General features: G+C 44.5%; 1 protein-coding gene across 6 annotated transcripts in view; it reads left to right on the forward strand.

The window, feature by feature from the left end:
• Positions 1–24,798, forward strand: part of LOC143816127 (multidrug and toxin extrusion protein 2-like) — a 372,861-nt gene that overhangs the window by 53,335 nt on the left and 294,728 nt on the right. For all 6 annotated transcript variants that reach the window (XM_077296137.1, XM_077296136.1, XM_077296138.1 and 3 more), the window contains exon 3: positions 7,261–7,362. In XM_077296137.1, coding sequence (XP_077152252.1) covers positions 7,261–7,362 — 102 coding nt within the window. The remainder of the gene's footprint in view (positions 1–7,260; positions 7,363–24,798) is intronic.

The following is a 24,798-nucleotide window of genomic DNA, read 5'->3' on the forward strand; positions in this document are numbered from 1 at the left end:
AAAACTCCAGGCCACATATTGAAACAGTCTGTTATCTGTCCGACGCCTGGTCTATCTTTGGGCTACAAAATCTTGCTTTACATGCATACATTCCACTTTTTTGGCGTTGTGTTAGCCTACTTCATGACAGTAATTTTCTTTTAAAAAAATAAAAAAGCCACATATTGAACATTGTAGTTTCTCTGTCAGGCACCTCCTCTATCTGTGGGTTAAAAAATTGTTGAATTTGAGTGCTCTATTGAACTGGTTTTGGTGTGTCTTACCCTAGTGATTAATAAAATTTGTTGAAAACAAAATAAAAAAATTACCAACATTCCATTGAATTACAAGTGTGTTTTTTCGACACACTTATTACATATAGGTTTTCTCAAAATTAATCCATTTGTATTGAACTTTTAAAATATTTCAGTAGTCCATTTAAAATGGGCAAGGCAAGGGGCAAGGGATGAGGAAGTGGACGTGATGCTGATGGTGCATGCAGAGGACGAGGCTGTGGCCACGCTGAAAGTAGGCCACAACAAACATCTTCTCAAAAGCTACCCAGAGCTGCCAGATCTGATAGTGAAAGTACGCCACCTGTCTGCCCATTTTAGAAAGTCAGCTACAGCTTCAGCCACGCTTGCCATGCTTCAGCAGTGTTTGCAGCTTCCTGCTCACCGACTGGTGTGTGATGTCCCCACATGTTGGAACTCTACACTGCATATGTTGGAAAGGATTTGTGAGCAAAAGAGGGCAGTTGTTGACTACCAGCATCAACAAGGCCATCGTTATTCAGTTCAGACTCCACACATAAGACCTCAGGAGTGGACATGGATGTCAGACAAATGTACCATCCTCCAAAACTTTGAGGACTGCACCAAGATGGTGAGCGGCGATAACGCCATAATTAGCATCACCATCCAGCTTCTTTGCTCACAAATAAAGAGGATGCATTGCAGGCGGAGCACAAGGACATGGAGCAAGGAACCATACAGGGTGATTGGTAGACAATGAGGAGGAGGAGGAAGAACAGGAGCCACTTTCATGCGCTATAGACGGTACTACAAGCGCAACTGTCATACCATCTGTTCAGCGTGGATGGCTTGTGGACAGGGAGGAGGAGGAAGAGGAGGAGGATAGCATGGTCAGTCATCCTGTTGGTGAGGACACGGAAGTCTTGCCTGTTAGTAGTCTGGCACGCATGGCTGACTTTATGTTGCATTGCGTTTCCCGGGTCACTCGCATTATTAAAATTTTTGGTGACACTCAGTACTGGTTGGTGACACTTCTAGACCCACGCTACAAGGAGAACTTTCAATCTCTTCTTCCAGAGGCATACAGGTGTACTAAAATGGTGCAGTGCCAGAGGGCCCTTGTAGCGGAATTACTAAAAAAATCCCATCTGAGAATGCTGGCAGCAGATGTCAGAGTTTCTTGGACAACCAAGGAGTACAGGCAAGGGAGACAGAAGTACCATCCAGCACAGGCAGGGGAACAATGGTAAAGTTATGGGACAGTTTTCTCAGACCCTCCCATCACGCGGGCACAGAGACAAGGGGTGCTGTCACAAGAAGTGCAATGTTTGGGAAGATGCTGAGGGAGTACCTTGCTGATCGTACAAACATCCTCTGTGATTCCTCTGTGCCTTTTAATTATTGGGTATCCAAGCTGGACATGTGGCATGAACTGGCTCTCTACGCTTTGGAGGTCCTGGCCTGCCCTTCTGCTAGCGTTCTGTCAGAGCGGGTTTTTAGTGCCGCTGGTGGAATTATAACTGATAAGCGCATCTGCCTGTCAACTGAAAATGCTGACAGGCTGACTCTTATAAAAATGAACAAGGGCCAGATTGGGCAAGACTTCTGTACAGCCCCAAATGAAAACAGCTAAACATAACCTCAAATACACTGTCTTTTTTGGGGAGGTGTATTCACATATGAGGACATTCTCTGCATCTCTTCAGGCACCACCACTAGAACACGAGAGTGAAGGTATTCCGTGATGCAACAGTCATTCAATTTTTGGGCAAGGATGTTGTTATTATGCCCGTAAATACTTACCAAAAATAAATACCCCCCACTGGGAATGTTCGTCAGCCCATACACTTGTATGTACAGTGTATGGGCATTCAAAATGTAGGAGACCCCGCTCCTTTAAATTGGAAATAGAGACATATGGGAACATCCTCCACGTCTCTTCAGGCACCACTACTAGAACACGAGGGAGAACGGATTCCGTGATGCAACAGTCACTCAATTTTGGGGCAAGGGTGTTGTTATGACGCCCGAAAATACTTACCAAAAATAAAAATTTTGTACCCCCCGGGGGTAAATGTCATACACTTAGTGAATGGGCATTCAAAATGTAGGAGACCCGCTCCTTTAAATTGGGAATAGAGACATATGAAGACATCCTCCACGTCTCTTCAGGCACCACCACTAGAACACGAGGGTGAAGGTATTCCGTGATGCAACAGTCACACAATTTTTGGGCAAGGGTGTTGTTATGATGCCTCATAAATACTTACCAAAAATAAAAATGTTGTACCCCCGAGGGGGAAATGTTTGTCAGCCCATACACTTTGTGTATGGGCATTCAATATGTAGGAGATACGCTCCTTTAAATTGGGAAGAGACATATGAGGACATCCTCCACGTCTTTTCAGGCACCACCACTAGAATACGAGGATGAACAGATTTCGTGATGCAACAGTTACTCTATTTTTTGGAAAGAGTGTTTATGATGCACGTAGATACAAAAAAAAAAAAAAGGTGTACCCCCAGTGGGAAATGTTTGTTAGCCCATACACTAAAGGTACCTTCACACTGAACAACTTAACAACGATATCGCTAGAGATCCGTGACGTTGCAGCGTCCTGGATAGCGATATCGTTGTGTTTGACACACAGCAGCGATCTGGATCCTGCTGTGACATCGTTGGTCGGAGCTAGGCCAGCACCTTATTTCGTTGCTGGATCTCCCGCAGACATCGCTGAGTCGGCGTGTGTGATGCCGATTCAGCGATGTCTTCACTGGTAACCAGGGTAAACATCGGGTTACTAAGCGCAGGGCCGCGCTTAGTAACCCGATATTTACCCTGGTTACCAGTGTAAATGTAAAAAAAAAAAAAACACTACATACTTACATTCCGGTGTCTGTCGGGTCCCCCAGCGTTCTGCTTCCCTGCACTGTGTCAGCCCTGGCTGGCCGTAAAGCAGGGCACAGCGGTGAAGTCACCGCTCTGCTTTACGTCCGGCACTTACAGTGCAGGGAAGCAGAACGCCGGGGGACCCGACAGACACCGGAATGTAAGTATGTAGTATTTGTTTTTTTTTACATTTACACTGGTAACCAGGGTAAACATCGGGTTACTAAGCGCGGCCCTGCGCTTAGTGACCCGATGTTTACCCTGGTTACCCGGGGACTTCGGCATCGTTGGTCGCTGGAGAGCTGTCTGTGTGACAGCTCTCCAGCGACCACACTGCGACGCTGCAGCGATCGGCATCGTTGTCTAGATCGCTACAGCGTCGCTAAATGTGACGGTACCTTTAGTGTATGGGCACTCCAAGTATAGGTGAAGCTCTCCTTTTTAATGTGACAATTTTTTTATGCAACCCTCCTCTACGTTTCTTCTAAGGGGGATTGTGGTGCATGCAAATTATGGCCAGGCCTTGCATTCACTTCATGGACAAAATTTATGGTAATAAAAAAAAATAAAAATGTGAGCTTTTGTTTCATGTGGCCATCCAGTACGTAGTTTCAAAGGGTTATTGGAATGCATGTAACATTGGTGCAGGGCAGGCCTTGCATTCAGTGCATAAGCAAACAATATGGGAGATACACTTTCTTCTAATGGAAGCAATTTTGTCATGAGGCCGTAAAGTATATCTGCTGAAACAGTTATTGAGGTGCATGTGTAACACCCCAGGGTCCTGGTTGTTGCAGTGGCATTGCTTTCCTCATGGGGAAAGTGATGTCATGCTTGGAAGTGAGCGAAGATCTTCTTTATCAGGTAATCACAAACATACAACATGTTCACACTCCAGGCCAGAAGGGGGAGCTCTGATCCAGCTTATGGGTGGCTCATATATATATATATATATATATATATATATATATATATATATATATATATATATATATATTCTGGTCTGGAGGGAAGGTTAGAGAGTTAGTGCCAGACAGCAGAGTGGAGCAGTCTGAGGCAGAGAGTAGTGTGAGGGGCCGTGCAGCCAAGAGGATGCTGCAGCTCCCCTAGACGGAGAGAACATAGAAGGAAGAACATATTGTAGAGAGCGTGCAGGAGAGCGAAGCACAGGAGAGTGACAACTGGGGAGGACAGCTGCGATTGGGCTACCTCCCTGCAAAGAGTAGATACTGGTAGCTGGACCACCGAGGTTGTGAGGGACTCCAAGACTTACAGCAGAAACCAGCAGGACAGCTGGACTTCACGTCACCTATCTGCCCTAAAAGCCAGGAGACACAGTGGCACATAGAATCCGGGTCATGATAGAGACCTTGTAAAAAGTCTCGAGCCACCTGTCATACGGGTTAGTGTCCCACCTTTAAGGATGACAGAGAGAACTGTGAGGACCTTGACAGAAGCCACAGGCAGCAAGGGACTACACCACCGCGCTAGCAGGAAGGCTTTTAACTCCTCCTGGTAAAGGGGACTCTGAACTCGCTTCCAAGCCGGCCGGACCCTGCCTGTACCTGTGATCTGGTGCCCTGGACTATGGCTGCCTGATGTCTTCAGTAAACCAGGTAAAAAGACTGCAAACCCTGTGTCCTCTGTTTCTTACCGCACTACCCACCATCTTTATCTACACACCGGGAGCCTGGGGGACCAAACTTCACCTGTTATAAGTTATACCATCTTAGCTGCCATAACATCACCCCAGAGGACCCCTTTAAGTAGCATCGGTCCCCACTGACCGAATACCACAGGTGGCATCATGAACACAAACTTTATTCAAAACCCCTTTTAAAGACATTCCCTTTTACTTGGGCGCCGAGGGCCACAGACCGAGTTGCCGCCACCATGACATCCCCTTTAAGTACCGGACCCGGTACCGAGTACCCCACGGCCCTGGCGGGTGTTCCACATGTAACAGTGGTGCGGGGCACGCCTTGCATTCAGTGCACAAGCAAACAGTATGAGAGACACACTTTCTTCTAATGGGAACAATTTTGTCATGAGGCAGTAAAGTACGTCTGCTGAAAGGCTTATTGGGGTGCATGTAACTTTGGGACAGGCCAGGCCTTGCATTCAATGCAACATTTTCTTAGGAGGCCCTCCTGTACGTCTCGTGAAAGGGGTATTGTGGTGCGTCATAATTTTTGGCAGCCCATCCACTCACTGCATAGGCAATAACAGTATAGGAGACCCACTGTTTAATGGCCCTTTAAGAACATTAATGCCGTCTGATGCCCCTCGAAAAATAGGCTCTGTGACTTTAAGAGTCTCTCCTTCATAAATGAAACAAGATGTGTCTGCTTATGTGTCACACACCACATGGCCAGCTAGGATTGTTAAATGTTACAATGACATTTCCCAGTGAATGCATTTGTATTGGTTGAAAGCAATGCTAAAGTTGAAAAACGCCTCAAAAACGCTGCTTGTGAACATAGCCCAAGTGGAGGAGGAACATTTTTAGTAGGAGTTAGGTCACGTGCACACTTTGCGGGTTCCTCTGCGGGTTAATCCCGCAGCGGAATTGATAAATCTGCAGGGCAAAACCGCTGCGGTTATCCCTGCAGATTTATCGCGGTTTGTTCCGTGGTTTCCGCTGCGGGATTACTCTTGTACTATTGATGCTGCATATGCAGCAATATGCAGCATCAATAGTAATGTAAAAAATAATAAAAATCGGTTATACTCACCCTCTGACGTCGCGATCTCCTCGGCGCTGCAAGCGGCTGTGCCGACAAGGACCTTCGTGACGTCACGGTCATGTGACCGTGGCGTCATCACGGTCATGTGACCGCGACGTCACCACAGGTCCTGTTCGGCACAGCAACTGAGACCGGACGCCGCGGGCAGCGCTGAGAGGTGAGTATAGCATTATTTTTTATTTTAATTCTTTTTTTTTACACTAAAATATGGTTCCCAGGGCCTGGAGGAGAGTCTCCTCTCCTCCACCCCGGGTACCATCGGCACATTATCCGCTTAACTTCCCGCAACGTGGGCACAGCACCATGCGGGAAGTTAGCGGATCAATGCATTTCTATGGGTGCAGAATCGCTGCGATTCTGCACCAAGAAGTGACATGCTCCTTCTTTTTTTCCGCAGAAAAGCCGCGCGGCTTTTTCCGCGGAAATCCGCAGCATGTGCACAGCGGGTTTTGTTTTCCATAGGGTAACATTGTACTGTACCCTGCATGGAAAACTGCTGCGGATCCGCAGTGTCAAATCCGCTGCGGATCCGCGGCAAAACTCGCAAAGTGTGAACATAGCCTTAGTTATTTTGCTTTATATAATTTTTTACCCTGGAAAAGATGTTCCTTAACATATTTCACAGCAAAATCCATTTTGCTTTAGTTTTTGTATGTTTTTGGTGCACCTGTAAAAATGGAGTGAAACTCTGACAACATTGCTTACAGCTGTGACTTAGGAGTCAGGAATGCTTCCAGGGGCGACCCCCATGATGTTCCTGTGTCATATGAGCAGTGTTTCCATAATTTTCAGACGTTTTTAGACCTTAAAAAGACCCCTGGGGGGGGATCGTGGTAAAAATGCTCGGGTTTCCCATAGACTTACATTGGGCTCAGTGCTCGGGTCGAGTTCCCGACTATTCCAATTTGCTCGACCCGAGCAACGAGCACCCGAGCATTTTAGTGCTCGCCAATCACTACTGGTTATACTTCAAAATCACTGCATGCAACAAAAGCCCCTATTAAAACACAATGGGCAAGAATCATTAAAGGGGTTGTCCAGTCTTAAGCTACAAGTCTGCAGTATTTATATGTGAGTACAGCCTTGTGAATATTCACATCGAACACAGATGAGGAGGAGGCGTGAACAGTGTTGGACTGGCCAGGCAGAGCACCGGAAGATCCTCCGGTAGGCCCTCCCCCTTGCTTTTGGGTGTTTGGAGCAGAAACTCTTTGGCTAAAGTATGTAGCATCATTTAAGGTAGTGCTGGCATCTACATTGGGTTCTGAAGTACTACCTTAATAAAACTCTATGTGCTTTCTCTTTGTGTCATAAAATATTGACCAATATATATCATACAATATGCTATTATACACATACAATATATGTTTATATTTTGTTTTTCCTACAGTTCTTATCCCAGCTGATGGTGTTTCTTCTGACTATTGTGAGCTCTATATTCTGTGGACATTTAGGTAAAATTGAGCTGGATTCTGTAACCCTTGCTGTGGCTGTAAGTATATGTTTTTAAGTAGATAACATTCTCAAACATTTTTGTATACATTTAAATTTATTTTAAGGTAGACATTTATGTACTTATGTGTATTAAACATGTAATTATATGCATTGCTTACAGAATGTCATAAATATACATCAATAAATTTTAAGATGTTCAGAGATTTAAATTGAGGTGCTAAGGACATGATAAAACAGACCTCTATGAATCAAGAAATCTATGAATCAAGGTACATGTTCTATCTGTGTATCCATTATAGTATATGGAGCTATTCTCATGGTCGTGTTTTTTACGGACTGTGGGCCTGGTTAAGCAAAGCTTTCATGCCAGAGTTCTGGTGTAAAAGCTTTGAAAAGTTGCAAAATGTAGGCATCTCTAAGTTGTGCCTAAATTTTCCCACTTTTAGGCTATGTGCACATGTTTTCCATGGCAATTCTGCAGCTCCTTGCCGCGAGAAATACGCATGCAGAATTGGCATGCATATTCCCGCTAAACACTATCATTTTGCAAGCGTAATTAGCTTGCAGAATGCTAGCGTTTTCCAAGCGATCTGTAGCATCGCTTGAAAAACTGATTGACAGGTTGGTCACACTTGTCAAGCATAGTGTTTGACAAGTGTGACCAACTTTTTACTATTGATGCTGCCTATGCAGCATCAATAGTAAAAAGATCTAATGTTAAAAATAATTAAAAAATAAAAAATCGTGATAGTCTCACCTTCCGGAGGCCCCCGCAGCCTTCCCGCTCCTCGCGATGCTCCCGGCAGCTCCCGTTTCCAGTAATGCCTCGCGAGACTGCTACATCATCACAGGTCATTGTCGCAAGGCATTACTGGGAACAGGAGCATCGCGAGGAGCACGAAGGCTGCGGGGGCCGCCGGAAGGTGAGAATATCCCGATTTTTTATTTTAATTCTTTTTTTTAACAGGTATATGGTTCCCAGTGCCTGGAGGAGAGTCTCCTCTCTTCCACCCTGGGTACCAACCGCACATGATCATAGCCCCATGTGGGAAGTAAGTGGATCAATGCATTTTTATGTGTGCGGAATCCCCGCGATTCCGCACAAAGAATGAACATGCTGCGTTTTTTTCTGGAATGCAATTCCGCCACAGGAAAAAATGCAGCATGTGCACAAAAAATGCGGAATGTATTAAAAATGATGGGATGCTTATGTAAGCGATTTTTTTAGTGTTTTTTGGCCAGAAAACAGCTGAAACAAAAAAACGCTAAAAAAACCCTAAAAATCCTAAACGTGTGCACATAGCCTTAGTGTTTCACACCAGTTTCTCCTACCTTTGACAATATAGGCAGAACTGGGGTTGGGCAAGGGCATAATGCCACAGCTTGTCTAATTAATGGCAAGCAGTGGTGTTCCCTGCTCCAGAAATCTCACACCAGTACCTGACGGGATTGAGATTTTTGGTGTAGCGCACGGAGGCACAAGACCCTTGTCAGGCACTCCTGATTCATAAAGAAGGGTGCATGTCTTCATGAATCAGGAGCATCTGACTCCAGCATGCTCTCTCATCAAGAAAGGTGTCAGTCTAGGTTCACATTAGGGTTTCTGTGCGCAGCGTATCATCTGCAGGCCAAAACGCATGTTTACGTATTATGTTTGCATAATCTTACGCATGACGGACAAAAAATGTTGCGTGTGCATGCGTTTGTATGCGTTTTTGCATGCATTTGCATTGTTTATGCTCATGCGTTCGGGCTTTTACAATGGGTGTGGCTTATGGGATTTCTGTATATAGACCCTGCAAAGATGAAATCCTCTTCTTTTGATGCTGTATCCTGCTGCAAGATGGACCTTAGAATGGAGAGCTTCAATCCAAATCTGGATTTATCATTGAAATTGGCTTTCGCTTTTGCTGTGGCTTGTGAGAAAGAAGAGAGAAGAGAAAGACAGAGAAGACGTCATCATCGCTATTGACAACACCCCATTGTTGAAGTCCGAGAGAGCCGTGGAGCCTACCACTTATTGTACACCGAGCTTTGTGAAAACCCGCAAAAGTTTTTCGAATACATGAGGATGTCTGAACAGAGCTTCGATGAATTGCTACAACGTGTCCGAGGATCCATCATCAGGCAGAACACGCAACTACGTAGAGCAGTTCCTGCTGAGGAACACCTGTTGGTGACCCTAAGGTACGTAATTTTGAAAAAGAAACACCTGTCATTAATATCCTTGTTAAAATAGCCATGTACTGATTTTTTTTACCATTTTCTTTTCCACAGATTCCTGGCTACCGGAGAAACCTTAAGATCTTTACATTTTCAATTTTGGATTGGATTGTCCACCCCTTCTGGGATTGTTGGAGATACCTGCTATGCATTGTGTGATGTTCTGCTGGCAGAATTCCTCCCCCAACCCACAAATAACTCTGGCTGAAAAATTCAAGGAAATGTAATAATTATAGGGGATAACTCAGGAGACTCTTTGCGTGGAACAAGACAACTACAGGACACAGTTTGATAAGTGGTAAAGTCTATATTATCACACGGTGATTCAAACAGGTGCAGAGAGAAACTCAAGTCCACAACACTTGGTGTAAATATTAAACGCAGCTTAGCAGTCTATAGGAAACTTCAGAGGAAAATGCAATCAAGCAGAAAGTCTATGAAGCACAGTTATTCTTGAGGATACTTGACACGAATAAATCCGTGTCTTACTCCAAACACAGATGGATAAGCTTATAAGGCAGTTCAAATCATATCTTAGCTCAACCAGGGAGGCCTGATTAATAGTCTCAGGTTTTTGCAGAGCAGAATCAGCTTACATGTCCAGCAAATGCAGATGGAAGTAAACACGAGCAGCAGATGAAGGAGGATTACTGGAACTGGTGTATGCAGGAGGAACTCAGAGCAGAGTAGTAGGATCACCACACAGGTTCACAGGAGCAGGTACATAGCCAGGGAGTAATCAGAGGTCAGGAGCTGGATGCAAGGCAGAATACTCTAGCACAGACTGAAGTCTGGGGTGGAGTTTTATAGCAGGAAGACATAGTGCACATGAGACCAAAGACACCATCTTGGAAAAGGGAAGTAATGCACAAAAGGTAAAAAATGTTCAGAGTCCTGACATTACTCCCTCTTTAGAAGCGGCCTCAGGATGATCCTGGACCTGGTTTCTCAGGGAATCTCTGATGAAAACGAGAAATCTTCTTTGGGCATTGATGTTTTCCACAGGTTGCCAAGAGTCTTCCTCAGGGGCATATCCCTGCCATCTTATCAGATATTGGAGCCGATTCCTGCGAATCCTGGAATCAATAATTTCCTCCACCACAAATTGTTCTTGCCCATCAATCACCACAGGCTGCGGAGATGGCACAACACATCCCTGGAAGGTATTAGGAGATACAGGCTGTCAGGACTCTGAACATTTTTTACCTTTTGTGCATTACTGCCCTTTTCCAAGATGGCGTCTTTGGTCTCATGTGCACTGTGTCTTCCTGCTATAAAACTCCACCCCAGCCTTCAGTCTGTGCTAGAGTATTCTGGCTTGCATCCAGCTCCTGACCTCTGATTACTCCCTGGCTATACACCTGCTCCTGTGAACCTGTGTGGTGATCCTACTACTCTGCTCTGAGTTCCTGCTGCATACACAAGTTTCCAGTAATCCTCCTTCATCTGCTGCTCGTGTTTACTTCATCTGCATTTGCTGGACATGTAAGCTGCTTCTGCTCTGCAATAACATGAGACTATTAACCAGGCCTCCCTGGTTGAGCTAAGATATGATTTGAACTGCCTTATAAGCATATCTATCTGTGTTTGGACTAAGACAAGGATTTATTCGTGTCAAGTTTCCTCAAGAATAACTGTGCTTCATAGACTTACTGCTTGATTGCATTTTCCTCTGAAGTTTCCTATAGACTGCTAAGCTGCGTTTAATATTTACACCAAGTGTTGTGGACTTGAGTTTCTCTCTGCACCTGTTTGAATCACCGTGTGATAATATAGACTTTACCACTTATAAAACTGTGTCCTGTAGTTGTCTTGTTCCACGCAAAGAGTCTCCTGAGTTATCCCCTATAATTATTACAGGATACTCTAGCCATAAAAAAAAGGAGACTGCTGGAACAATGACTGCAGAAAGCAGATTAGAGCAGGTGTTTTCCATAAATAGATCACTGCAGAAAGATGTGGAAGGTCTGCAAAAGAAGTTTGGATGCTTTGAACACAATCAACAAGTGTTTGGGCAAACTTTGCAGGACTTAAGCAACCGCATGGCAGCCCAGGAAAACAAACTTGCTGGCATAGAGTCCCAGTATGGACGGGCTTTTCAGGACATAAGCACGCAAATAGCTGCACAAGTGACTTTACACTCTGGGCAACCGCCACCAGCTAGCCCACCTAAGTTGCCCCCATTCAGATTTAATGGTGATCGTGACAAATTTTGTGGCTTTGTGAATCAATGTATGCTATATTTTGACGTGCATGCTGACCGATTTCCTACCGATAGATCCAAAGTATTGTGTGTAATAATGCTGCTGACCTCACGAGCGCTCGCCTGGGCGAATCCGATGATTGAGTCTCGTGACCCACGGTTAAATAACTTGGATGAATTCTTGGCCGCTATGGCATTAATGTTGGATGACCCTAATCGCCGTGCAACCGCTGAATCTGCTTTGTTGTCTTTACGCCAGGCTAAACGTTATGTTATTGAGTATGCCACTGAATTCAGGAGATTAGCGGTAGATACCAATTGGGACAGTTATGCACAATTGCCTATTTTTAAAAGGAGTCTGTCTAGTATTGTAAAAGATAAACTAGCCCGCTCTGAGTCACCACAAGAGCTAGAGACATTTATACAGCATTGTGTGCGCATAGACATTCGCCTTGCTGAGCGTAGGCAGGAGAAATTTGCTGCATATAACCGTCTTTCTAACTTTTCCCTTCCTTCCAAAGAGCCTGCAGGTAAAACATCTCGGGAGGTGGAGGAGGTACCCATGCAAATTGATTCCATTCAGAGGCGCGAGATCAATGAGCGCCGGGAGCATCGCCTTCATGAAAGTCTATGTTTCTACTGTGGCCAGTCTGACCACTTCTTGATCAATTGTCCTAAGTGTCCTAGACGGCCTAACAAGGTGCTAGCAGCAATAGGGGAGTATGACAGCTGTGATGATGAATCTGACATCTCTGAATGTAGCCTGCCTTTAAACGCTGTATTCCATTCACTTTCTATGACTTCACCCCCCAAGGAGCTGAAGGAAAAGAACTCTCACTGTTCTCTCCCTATTAAGATCCTGTGTTCAGGACAGTGGATTTCCAGTGCAGCTATGATTGACTCAGGTGCAGGTGGCAATTTCATGGATATCGCATTTGCCAAGGAACATGGTATTGAAATTCAGCAAAGAGCCTCTCCAATTACCATGGAAACAGTGGACGGGTCACCTTTAATCTCTGGGCCTGTGGATCAGGAGACCATACCCCTTGAAATTTTGTTGGAGCCTAATCATCAGGAGCAACTTTCTTTCTTGCTAATTTCTTCTCCTCATTTTCCTGTGATTTTAGGCATTCCTTGGTTACGTTCTCAGAACCCAATTATCAACTGGGAGACCAAGGAGATTATTTTTCCAACAAGGAGCAACTCAGCGCTAACAGAAGCTGTCCCTGAGTCCACGGCTGCGGAACCACATGTACAGGTATTTTCTTTACCTCCAGCATATAAAGAGTTCTCTGACATCTGTGACAAGAAGAATGCAGATCAGCTTCCTCCACACAGGCATTATGACTGTCCCATTGAGTTGCTTTCTGGGGCAGCTATTCCTTTTGGTAACTTATACCCTTTGGCGGCACCTGAGCTTCAAGCCTTAAAGGAGTATATTGATGAAAATCTGGCCAAAGGCTTCATACGTCCTTCTTCCTCACCAGCAGGGGTACCTATCTTTTTTGTAAAAAAGAAGGATGGTACCCTGAGACCCTGTGTTGACTATCGGGAACTCAATAAGGTAACCGTACGAAACCGTTACCCTTTGCCTCTGATTTCCGAATTACTGGAAAGAGTCCGCCATGCTAAGGTGTTCTCTAAACTGGATCTTCGTGGGGCTTATAATTTGATGTGTATTCGTGCAGGGGATGAGTGGAAGACAGCATTCAGATGCCGGTATGGACACTTTGAATCTCTTGTGATGCCCTTCGGGCTTTGTAACGCCCCTGCAACGTTTCAACACCTTGCTAATGACATTTTCAGAGATTTGTTGGACCAGTTTGTAGTGATCTATTTGGACGATATACTAATCTTTTCTGACTCTCTACAGGAACATGAAGAACATGTCAAAACTGTTTTAAGACGTCTGAGAGAGAACCATCTGTATATTAAGCCGGAGAAATGCGAGTTCCATCGTTCTGAGATACAGTTCTTAGGTTATATCATCTCTCCCCAGGGGCTGAACATGGAATCTGGTAAGATTCAGGCTATCCTTGACTGGCCGGTACCCAAGAATGTTAAGGAGGTCCAACATTTTATTGGTTTTGCTAATTTCTACAGACGCTTCATTCGAAATTTTTCTGATATTGTCCGTCCCATTACTTCCTTGACAAAGAAGGAAAAGCCCTTTAAGTGGTCATCACAGGCTCAAGAAGCTTTTGATCGGCTTAAGATCTGTTTCACATCAGCACCCAGATCCAACACATCCTTTCATTGTGGAGGTGGACGCTTCTGATAATGCTTTGGGGGCTATTCTCTCCCAAAGAACTGGAGAGAAGGGTCTGCTACATCCTTGTGCTTTCTTTTCCCATAGACTAACCTCAGCAGAGAAGAATTACGACGTGGGAGACAAGGAATTGCTGGCTTTTATTGCGGCTTTCAAAGAATGGAGGCATCATCTGCAAGGAGCTGCAAAACAGATCATAGTGCTAACTGACCATCGCAATTTAGAGTTCCATAGATCCGCTAGATGTCTTTCTCCTTGTCAGGCTCTTTGGAACTTATTTTTAAATCAATTTAACTTTGTTATCTCGTACCGTCCAGGTTCTCGTAATGGGAAGGCTGATGCTTTATCCCGAATCCATGCTGTGGATTCCGTACCTGGAGCCCCGTCCAAGACCATTCTATCTGATGCCAATTTCATCGGAGTTATCCACGATCAGGACTTGTGGAAGGAGTGCAGGGAGGCCTATGAAAGTGATGTATTTCTGGCCAACCCACCTGTGGATATTAATCTTGTCTTTAAGGGTGGCATGTGGTTCAGAGATCGACATATCTACGTCCCTGAGGTTGTCCGTCTGCAGATCCTCAAGTTGGTACATGACTCCAAGTTGTCTGGTCACAGGGGGGTACAGAAGACACAAGAGTTCCTGAGCTGATTCTTCTGGTGGCCAACTTGCCTGAAGGATACCAAGGACTATGTTCTCTCTTGCGAGGTATGTGCCCGTTACAAGACTCCTCATGTGGCTCCTACGGGTCTTCTACAACCATTACCTGTTCTGTCCCGCCCTTGGGGGTCTATATCAATGGACTTTATTGTGGAGCTGCCTACATCGGGGGGCATGAATACAATCATGGTGGTAGTTGATCACCTGACTAAAGCTGCTCATTTCGTTCCGTGCACCGGCCTCCCCTAAGCTAAAGATACAGTGAACTTGGTTATACAGAATGTCTTTAGGCTGCATGGGGTTCCGGATGAGATCATCTCTGACAGTTCACTTCAAGATTCTGGAAGGGATTTTGCTCTGCACGCAATATTAATGTCTGTCTCTCTTCCGCTTACCATCCCCAGACAAATGGTCAGACTGAGCGTACCAACCAGACGATGAAATTGGCATCAGATAGAATGGTCTTGGACGGGGCTCCAGGTACGGAATCCGCAGCATGGATTCGGGATAAAGCATCAGCTGTTATGATCCTTAGTGGTTGAGGATCACAAATTACTCCAGCTAAGTAACAAAACATAGGACAAGCTCTAGGGAGGTGGCAAACTGGACTGACCGCAAATCTGAACCTATCCAAAACACACCAGAAGCAGCCGGTGAACGTGCCCAAAAATCCTAGATGTCTCTAGCCAGCCTGAGGAACTAACTACCCCCAGAGAGAAAGAAAGACCTCTCTTGCCTCCAGAGAAATAATCCCCAAAGATATAGAAGCCCCCACAGATAATAACGGTGAGGTAAGAGGAAGGCACATACACAGGGGTGAAAGCAGATTCAGCAAAAGAGGCCCACTAATTCTAGATAGCAGAAAATAGCAAAGGGGTCTATGCGGTCAGTAAAAAACCCTTACAAAATATCCACACTGAGATTTCAAGAACCCCCACACCAACTAACGGTGTGGGGGGGAGAAAGTCAGTCCCCTAGAGCAACCAGCAAGTAAGAAATCACATTTTAGCAAGCTGGACAAAAAAACATGATGAACGCTGATAATCAGAAAATGAACAAACAAGGACTTAGCTTGTCTTGGAGAGACTGGGAGCAAGGTAGTCACAAGGAATCTGAAGAGCACTGAATACATTGATAGCAGGCAAGGAACTGAGTATCCAGGTGAGTTAAATAGGAAACCAACCAAGGATAACGAACCAGCTGATGAGGCCACCTGCAGAAAGACAACACTACACAGTACCGCTTGTGACCACTAGAGGGAGCCCAAAAATAGAGTTCACAACAATCAGCCTTCCCATTACGAGAACCTGGACGGTACGAGATAACAAAGTTAAATTGATTTAAAAATAAGTTCCAACGAGCCTGACGAGGAGAAAGACATCTAGCGGATCTAAGGAACTGTAAATTGCGATCGTCAGTTAGCACTATGATCTGTTGTGCAGCTCCTTGCAGATGATGCCTCCATTCTTTGAAAGCCGCAATAATAGCCAGCAATTCCTTGTGTCCCACGTCGTAATTCTTCTCTGCTGAGGTTAGTCTATGGGAAAAGAAAGCACAAGGATGTAGCAGGCTTGTCTCTCCAGTTCTTTGGGAGAGAATAGCCCCCCAAAGCATTATCAGAAGCGTCCACCTCCACAATGAATGAAAGTGTTGGATCTGAGTGTATCAACAGCGGTGCTGATGTGAGCCTGTGATGACCACTTAAAGAGCTTTTCCTTCTTTGTCAAGGAAGTAATGGGACGGACAATATCAGAAAAATTTCGAATAAAGCGTCTGTAGAATTTTGCAAAACCAATAAAACGTTGGACCACCTTAACGTTCTTGGGTACCGGCCAGTCAAGGATAGCCTGAATCTTACCAGATTCCATGTTCAGCCCCTGGGGAGAGATGATATAACCTAAGAACTGTATCTCAGAACGATGGAACTCGCATTTCTCCAGCTTGATATACAGATGGTTCTCTTTCAGACGTCTTAAAACAGCTTTGACATGTTCTTCATGTTCCTGCAGAGAGTCAGAAAAGATTAGAATGTCATCCAAATGTATCACCACAAACTGGTCCAACAAATCTCTGAAAATGTCATTAGCAAGGTGTTGAAATATTGCAGGGGCATTACAAAGCCGGAAGGGCATCACGAGATATTCAAAGTGTCCATACCGGCATCGGAATGCTGTCTTCCACTCATCCCCTGCACGAATACGCACCAAATTATAAGCCCCACGAAGATCCAGTTTAGAGAACACCTTAGCATGGCGGACTCTTTCCAGTAATTCGGGAATCAGAGGCAAAGGTTAATGGTTTCGTACGGTTACCTTATTGAGTTCCCGATAGTCAACACAGGGTCTCAGGGTCCCATCCTTCTTTTTTGCAAAAAATATAGGTGCCCCTGCTAGTGAGGAAGAAGGACGTATGAAGCCTTTGGCCAGATTTTCATCAATATACTCCTTTAAGGCTTGAAGCTCAGGTGCCGCTAAAGGGTATACGTTAAAAAAAAGGAATAGCTGCCCCAAAAAGCAGCTCAATGGGACAGTCATAATGCCTGTGTGTAGGAAGCTGATCTGCATTCTTCTTGTCACAGATGTTAGAGAACTCTTTATATGCTGGAGGTAAAGAAAATACCTGTACATGTGGTTCCGTAGCCGTGGACTCAGGGACAGCTTCTGTTAATGCTGAGTTGCTCCTTGTTGGAAAGATAATCTCCTTGGTCTCCCAGTTTATAATTGGGTTTTGAGAACGCAACCAAGGAATGCCTAAAATCACAGGAAAATGAGGAGAAGAAATTAGCAAGAAAGAAAGTTGCTCCTGATGATTAGGCTCCAACAAAATTTCAAGGGGTATGGTCTCCTGATCCACAGGCCCAGAGATTAAAGGTGACCCATCCACTGTTTCCATGGTAATTGGAGAGGCTCTTTGCTGAATTTCAATACCATTTTCCTTGGCAAATGTGATATCCATGAAATTGCCACCTGCACCAGAGTCAATCATAGCTGCACTGGAAATCCACTGTCCTGAACACAGGATCTTAATAGTGAAAGAACAGTGAGAGTTCTTCTCCTTCAGCTCCTTGGGGGGTGAAGTCATAGAAAGTGAATGGAATACAGCGTTTAAAGGCAGGCTACATTCAGAGATGTCAGATTCATCATCACAGCTGTCATACTCCCCTACTGCTGCTAGCACTTTGTTAGGCCGTCTAGGACACTTAGGACAATTGATCAAGAAGTGGTCAGACTGGCCGCAGTAGAAACATAGACTTTCATGAAGGCGATGCTCCCGGCTCTCATTGATCTCGCGTCTCTGAATGGAATCAATTTGCATGGGCACCTCATCCACCTCCCGAGAGGTTTTATTTGCAGGCTCTTTGGAAGGAAGGGAAAAGTTAGAAAGACGGTTATGCAGCAAATTTCTCCTGCCTACACTCAGTAAGGCGAATGTCTATGCGCACACAATGCTGTATAAATGTCTCTAGCTCTTGTGGTGACTTAGAGCGAGCTAGTTCATATTTTATAATACTAGACAGACCCCTTTTAAAAATAGGCAATTTTGCATAACTGTCTCAATTGGTATCTACCGCTAATCTCCTGAATTCAGTGGCATAGTCAGTAACAGAACGTTTAGCCTGGCGTAAAGACAACAAAGCAGATTCAGCGGTTGCACGGTGATTAGGGTCATCAAACATTAATGCCATAGCGGCCAAGAATTCATCCAAGTTATTTAACCGTGGGTCACGAGACTCAATCATCGGATTCGCCCAGGCGAGCGCTCGTGAGGTCAGCAGCATTATTACATACAATTCCTTGGATCTATCATTAGCAAAACGGTCGGCATGTACATCAAAATATAGCATACATTGATTCACAAAGCCACAAAATTTGTCGCGATCACCATTAAATCTGAATGGGGGCAACTTAGGTGGGCTAGCTGGTGGTGGTTGCCCAGAGGGTAAAGTCACTTGTGCAGCTATTTGCGTGCTTATGTCCTAAAAAGCCCGTCCATACTGAGACTCTATGTCAGCAAGTTTGTTTTCCTGGGCTGCCATGCGGTTGCTTAAGTCCTGCAAAGTTTGTCCAAACACTTGTTGATTGTGTTCAAAGCATCCAAACTTCTTTTGCAGACCTTCCACATCTTTCTGCAGTGATCTAGTTATGGAAAACACCTGCTCTAATCTGCTTTCTGCAGTCATTGTTCCAGCAGTCTCCTTTTTTTTATGGCTAGAGTATCCTGTAATAATTATAGGGGATAACTCAGGAGACTCTTTGCGTGGAACAAGACAACTACAGGACACAGTTTTATAAGTGGTAAAGTCTATATTATCACACGGTGATTCAAACAGGTGCAGAGAGAAACTCAAGTCCACAACACTTGGTGTAAATATTAAATGCAGCTTAGCAGTCTATAGGAAACTTCAGAGGAAAATGCAATCAAGCAGTAAGTCTATGAAGCACAGTTATTCTTGAGGATACTTGACACAAATAAATCCTTATAAGGCAGTTCAAATCATATCTTAGCTCAACCAGGGAGGCCTGGTTAATAGTCTCAGGTTTTTGCAGAGCAGAAACAGCTTACATGTCCAGCAAATGCAGATGGAAGTAAACACGAGCAGCAGAAGAAGGAGGATTACTGGAACTGGTGTATGCAGCAGGAACTCAGAGCAGAGTAGCAGGATCACCACACAGGTTCACAGGAGCAGGTATATAGCCAGGGAGTAATCAGAGGTCAGGAGCTGGATGCAAGACAGAATGCTCTAGCACAGACTGAAGGCTGGGGTGGAGTTTTATAGCAGGAAGACACAGTGCACATGAGACCAAAGACGCCATCTTGGAAAAGGGCAGTAATGCACAAAAGGTAAAAAATGTTCAGAGTCCTGACAGGAAATTTGTAATTTTCCAAACTGTGTGGGGGCTGTGGATGGCAAACACATTCGGATTCTAAAATCTGCTGGAAGTGGATCCGAGTACTTCAATTCTAAAAAAATACTTTTCTGTTGTTCTCATAGTGATTGCCGATAATGAATGTCGATTTGTCGCCGTTGACGTTGGCTCATTTGGACGAGGAAATGACTTACAGACTTTCAAAAACTCTGACATGGGACAATGTTTGTATGCTAATAATTCTAATTTTCCACTGCCACAATCTCTTCTGAACACTGAAGGACCGCCAATGCCATTTGTCGTTGTTGGGGATGAGGTGTTTCAAATGTGTGCCAACCTCATAAAACCATACTCAAGTCGGGACTTGAATCGCACCACAAGGATTTTCAACTAGAGACTGACAACGGCACAAAGAACTGTGGAGTGTGCCTTTGGTTTGCTGGAAGCTAAATGGTGCATATTGGGAACTCCAATCAATCTTAAAGTAGAGACAATTGATGAGGTTGTGAAAGCGTTTGTTGTTCTGCATAATTACATCCTGGCAAAAGAGCAACCCCACTTCGAACTTGAGGAACCTGTTAATACCACATTGCCGGATTATCATGCTAACCCTCTGAGGACTACAGTGGAAGTTGCCCAAATGAGGGATAAATTGGCTGCCTACATTAGGAGTGGAAAACAGGTTGGAAGGGATTGACACACTGGATGGGAAAGAGCCAAGGCAAGGTGTGGACAGACTTGAAAACAAAGACACATTCGGAGGTGAGGTTGGAGGGGGTAGGTAATCTTTTTTGGCCGTTTTACATTTCCTGGACTTGATTTTGCTGCTTCCTGTTTCTGTGTGGTGGGAGTGGAAGTCTGGGCTGCTGCACTCAGCTGCATGGTAGAAGTGGAAGGCTGGGCTGCTGCACTCAGCTGCGTGTTTGAAGGGGACAGCTGGGCTGCTGCACTTGGCTGCATGGTGTAGCTGGGTACTGTTGGAATAGTCCTAATGTCCAGCGGTGGTGGTGGTGGTGGTGGATAGTGCCACTGTTGCTGTCCTGGAGCTTGTTGCCCTGTAGGGAAAGAACTTGGTGCCTGCTGCTGGTATCAGGACCGTTGCATGGCCTCGGTGTAAGCATCCTGACAGGCCTTCATCACATAGAACTAAAGATCAGGACTAAGGTTTTCCATCATGCGCCATTCTATAGAGGAAAAATAATGTTGTGCCGGTCTATTAAGGTCAACTTCCAGGTGGTCAAGGCGTCTTCTGACGTCCTGGAAAAGTGTGTTCACCTGAGTGAACTCACTATCCAGTCTTTCTACAACCGCCTTCATCCCAGCCTGGAACACTGAGCTTAAGTGAATAAACTCGGGCATAAGTGACCTCTCCATGGCCCTCTGCCGCTGGTGAGCAGACCCAAGTAAAGTAGTGGCAGAGGGCTGGGAGAAGGGAAAACAAGATGGACCGGCTTACTGTTCCCCAGCCTGTGAAGCCTGCCTGATTGCTCTATTGCTGGAGGATGATTGGAACTAGGCCTGTTCGTTGGCTGGTCGATGAGGGGCCACTCCAACAGAGGACGGTCCAAGTTTTGTGGTGCTGCAACAGGTTCTGTGTGGAAAAAAAATGAAAAACATTAGTAAAAAAAATAATAGTTTAAATAATAGTAAGACAACACAAAAGATACTCACGTCTGCTGATTAAGCGCAGGCCTCAGAAAAAAAAGCAACTAATGGTACTATTATTACAAAATTATTGTAAAAAGACACCAACATTTACAGCAAAACTGATGTGTAAAAGACCACATTGCAATACTTACGAAAATCCTTTCTCACTTGTGGCCTTGCATGGTCCCAATAATCCAATAGTGATCTGGCCACTTCTTCGCAGAGTCGTCAGATCAAGGCTGAGTCGGAATGATTCCGATCACGGGGGTCCCACAACGCTGCTCGCTCTTGCACAAGCTTGAATAAGGACTTCGTTATCGATATCCAGTTGTCCTTCCTCACGTTGTGGAACCTATAGATGAAATACCAAAAACAATTGTAAGTAAAACTGAAAACAAAATCAATTACTACTCTGATAAAGGCTACTTACACCCTGTCTTTCCTCCTCAGCAACTTGAGGCCGACGACCCTGGGAAGAATCTTTTCCACTAGACTGCTCTTGCTCTTCTGCACTGTCAGGTACCTGTAAAGAAAATACTGTCTAGTATTGACAAAAAGTGATATACAGGATATAACTAGAAGGGTGTATAGAAACACAGATACTAACCCTACCACTAGGGCAAATATAAATTTGCAACCCTATGAACTATCTTCCTACCTAGGTGCGGGGGTAGGCACCCTAAGAAAAACGAGAATGGCGCCCCCGCTCGTGCGGTGGCTGTCCCTGGTTAACTACACACTCCCTATAAGAAACAGGGTGTGAAACAGAAAGCCAAGTGGCTGTAAATAACTTGTAAATATATGTGATACCACTTAATACAGCATAACAGGCCCACCCCCACAATGTGCTGTAAGGTAGGGATAGGAAAACTAGATGTATACAAATATATACCACTAATGATACAATGAAAAATAACAAAATAAACACATAAGTAATACCAGTATTACAAAGAGCTATAGATAGCAACAAGTGCCACAAAAGAAGTCCCCACAAAACATAACTGGATGTAAAATAAATACCAATAAATCAGAGGGAATGCCATAAGCAGATAAAGACACACATCAGTGTTTGTAATGATATACTCATCTGCTGCAATAGTAGATCCCAGCTAATGCTTCATCCAGTATGCATTAAGATAGGGCAAACAAACTCCATAATCCACCTCTCGACGCGTTTCCCCCATAACCATGGGTTCATCAGGAGAGTAACGAAGATAATATGGCAGTAGACAGATATAAAAAACGATAGGGCTGCAGCGACATACCTAAGGGCCATCTTTAAATAGATGATCTCCAAATACAGGAGACGTATGTATTTCCTGTTTAATGCTAAAAGTCAGTAACCGTGCCCTCATCCAGGATGTACACGTTAGCGGGAACAGGCAAAGCATATGTATAACGCCATGATATTGGAGCATACGGCGGCCCCACACAGAAGTGAAAAGCAACAAGTACCTCCATCGCCAGGAGATCCCGGAAATATCCGATAAAGGCGCTAAAGAACAGCGCATGCGCCGGATGCACAAACGGTAGAGGATAACACACCACCATGATGTTGAAGACCATAGGAGCTCCATAGAAACATCAAGACAACAGCGCATGCGCCGCACAGTGCAATGAGAGCACTAAAAAACAGACAATGCGCCGGATAAAGTGAAAAATAACAAACCACTTCGATATAAGAGACCCTAGGTATTCAATTCACCTATCTCTCAAAGGGTACCACAAGAATACATAAAGGTGATAAATATATAATAAACTTCATCACCTTCATTGATATATACATAAACAAAAAACAGGAAAATACGAATACAAATAAAAAAATATACCATAAAAAACCCAAACCCAGTGATAATGCTGCAAATAACAAAATACACAAAAAAAGATAAATAAATATATATCAGGCATAATACCTCAATAGGAAAAGCTAGCTAATATCAATAGGTAGATATACCCATCATAAGAAACAGCAATAATTTTGCTGTTCATTCAGGCCATAAGGTGCAAGAGTGCGTAACCTAAAAATCCACTGACACTCCTTTTGAAGGAGCAATTTATCCAGGTTGCCACCACGGGGATTACGTCGCACCACCTCCAGGACACAAAAAGAAATTACTCTACTGTCATTTGAGTGAAAACATCTGACATGCTGGGCTATAGGTGTGTCCCGTTTGTGCTTTATGTCTCCCAGATGTTCACCAATACGTCTTCGTAATTCTCTTTTAGTTTTTCCAATATAGTTAAGCGGACATGAACAAGTTGCCATATATACTACACCCTCGGACTTACAGTTGGCAAAGTCCCTCATATAGTAGATCTTATCTGATGTTGTGCTCCTAAAAGTTTTCTCCTTTTTTATCCATGGGCAGAATTTACAACTACCACACCTAAAAGTACCACATGGTTTACGATCCAACCACGTTCCAGGTGTTTTAGGGCGATCATAAAAACTATGGACCAACCGGTCCTTTATGGATCTACCCTTCTTGTACGTAATTCTTGGAGTGGAGGGAATAAAATCTTTCAAGTCAGGGTCCGCCCTGAGAATCCCCCAATGTCTTTTCAAGATACTCTGCACCACATTCGATCTATTGTCGAACATACCAATGATTCTAGGAATCTCAGGTATGTCCTCCTTACGTGGTGGATAAAGTAACTCATGCCGTGTACAACCGGCTGCATGTTTCAGGGCACCATCCAGAACCAAACCAGGGTATCCTCTCTGGCCAAATCTACATCTAAGATCATAGGCCTGTTCAGTAAAGTCATGGTTACTGGAACAATTTCTCCTGATACGAAGAAATTGTCCTTTTGGAATACCTTTACGGAGAGTGCCAGGATGAAAACTATCCCACCTGAGGAGGCCATTTGTGGAGGTGGGTTTCCTAAACGTCTTGGTGGTCAGCCTCCCCCTATGATCCTTTCTAATGTTAAGGTCGAGGAAATTGATGGATTCTTCATGTATTTCGGATGTGAACCTCATATTAATATTATTCTTATTGATGTGCAAAATAAATCGGTCAAACTCAGCCACAGTGCCCGACCATAATATGAACACATCGTCGATAAATCTCGACCAAAACAAAATCTTGGGGAACCACCACGCTTCTTCCACAAAAATAACGGTCTCCTCCCACCAGCCCAGGAAGAGGTTGGCATACGATGGGGCACATCGTAATACATCGAAATACATGAAGAATCCATCAATTTCCTCGACCTTAACATTAGAAAGGATCATAGGGGGAGGCTGACCACCAAGACGTTTAGGAAACCCACCTCCACAAATGGCCTCCTCAGGTGGGATAGTTTTCATCCTGGCACTCTCCGTAAAGGTATTCCAAAAGGACAATTTCTTCGTATCAGGAGAAATTGTTCCAGTAACCATGACTTTACTGAACAGGCCTATGATCTTAGATGTAGATTTGGCCAGAGAGGATACCCTGGTTTGGTTCTGGATGGTGCCCTGAAACATGCAGCCGGTTGTACACGGCATGAGTTACTTTATCCACCACGTAAGGAGGACATACCTGAGATTCCTAGAATCATTGGTATGTTCGACAATAGATCGAATGTGGTGCAGAGTATCTTGAAAAGACATTGGG

Source organism: Ranitomeya variabilis, chromosome 3, assembly GCF_051348905.1.
Source record: "Ranitomeya variabilis isolate aRanVar5 chromosome 3, aRanVar5.hap1, whole genome shotgun sequence".
Lineage (NCBI taxonomy): Eukaryota > Metazoa > Chordata > Amphibia > Anura > Dendrobatidae > Ranitomeya > Ranitomeya variabilis.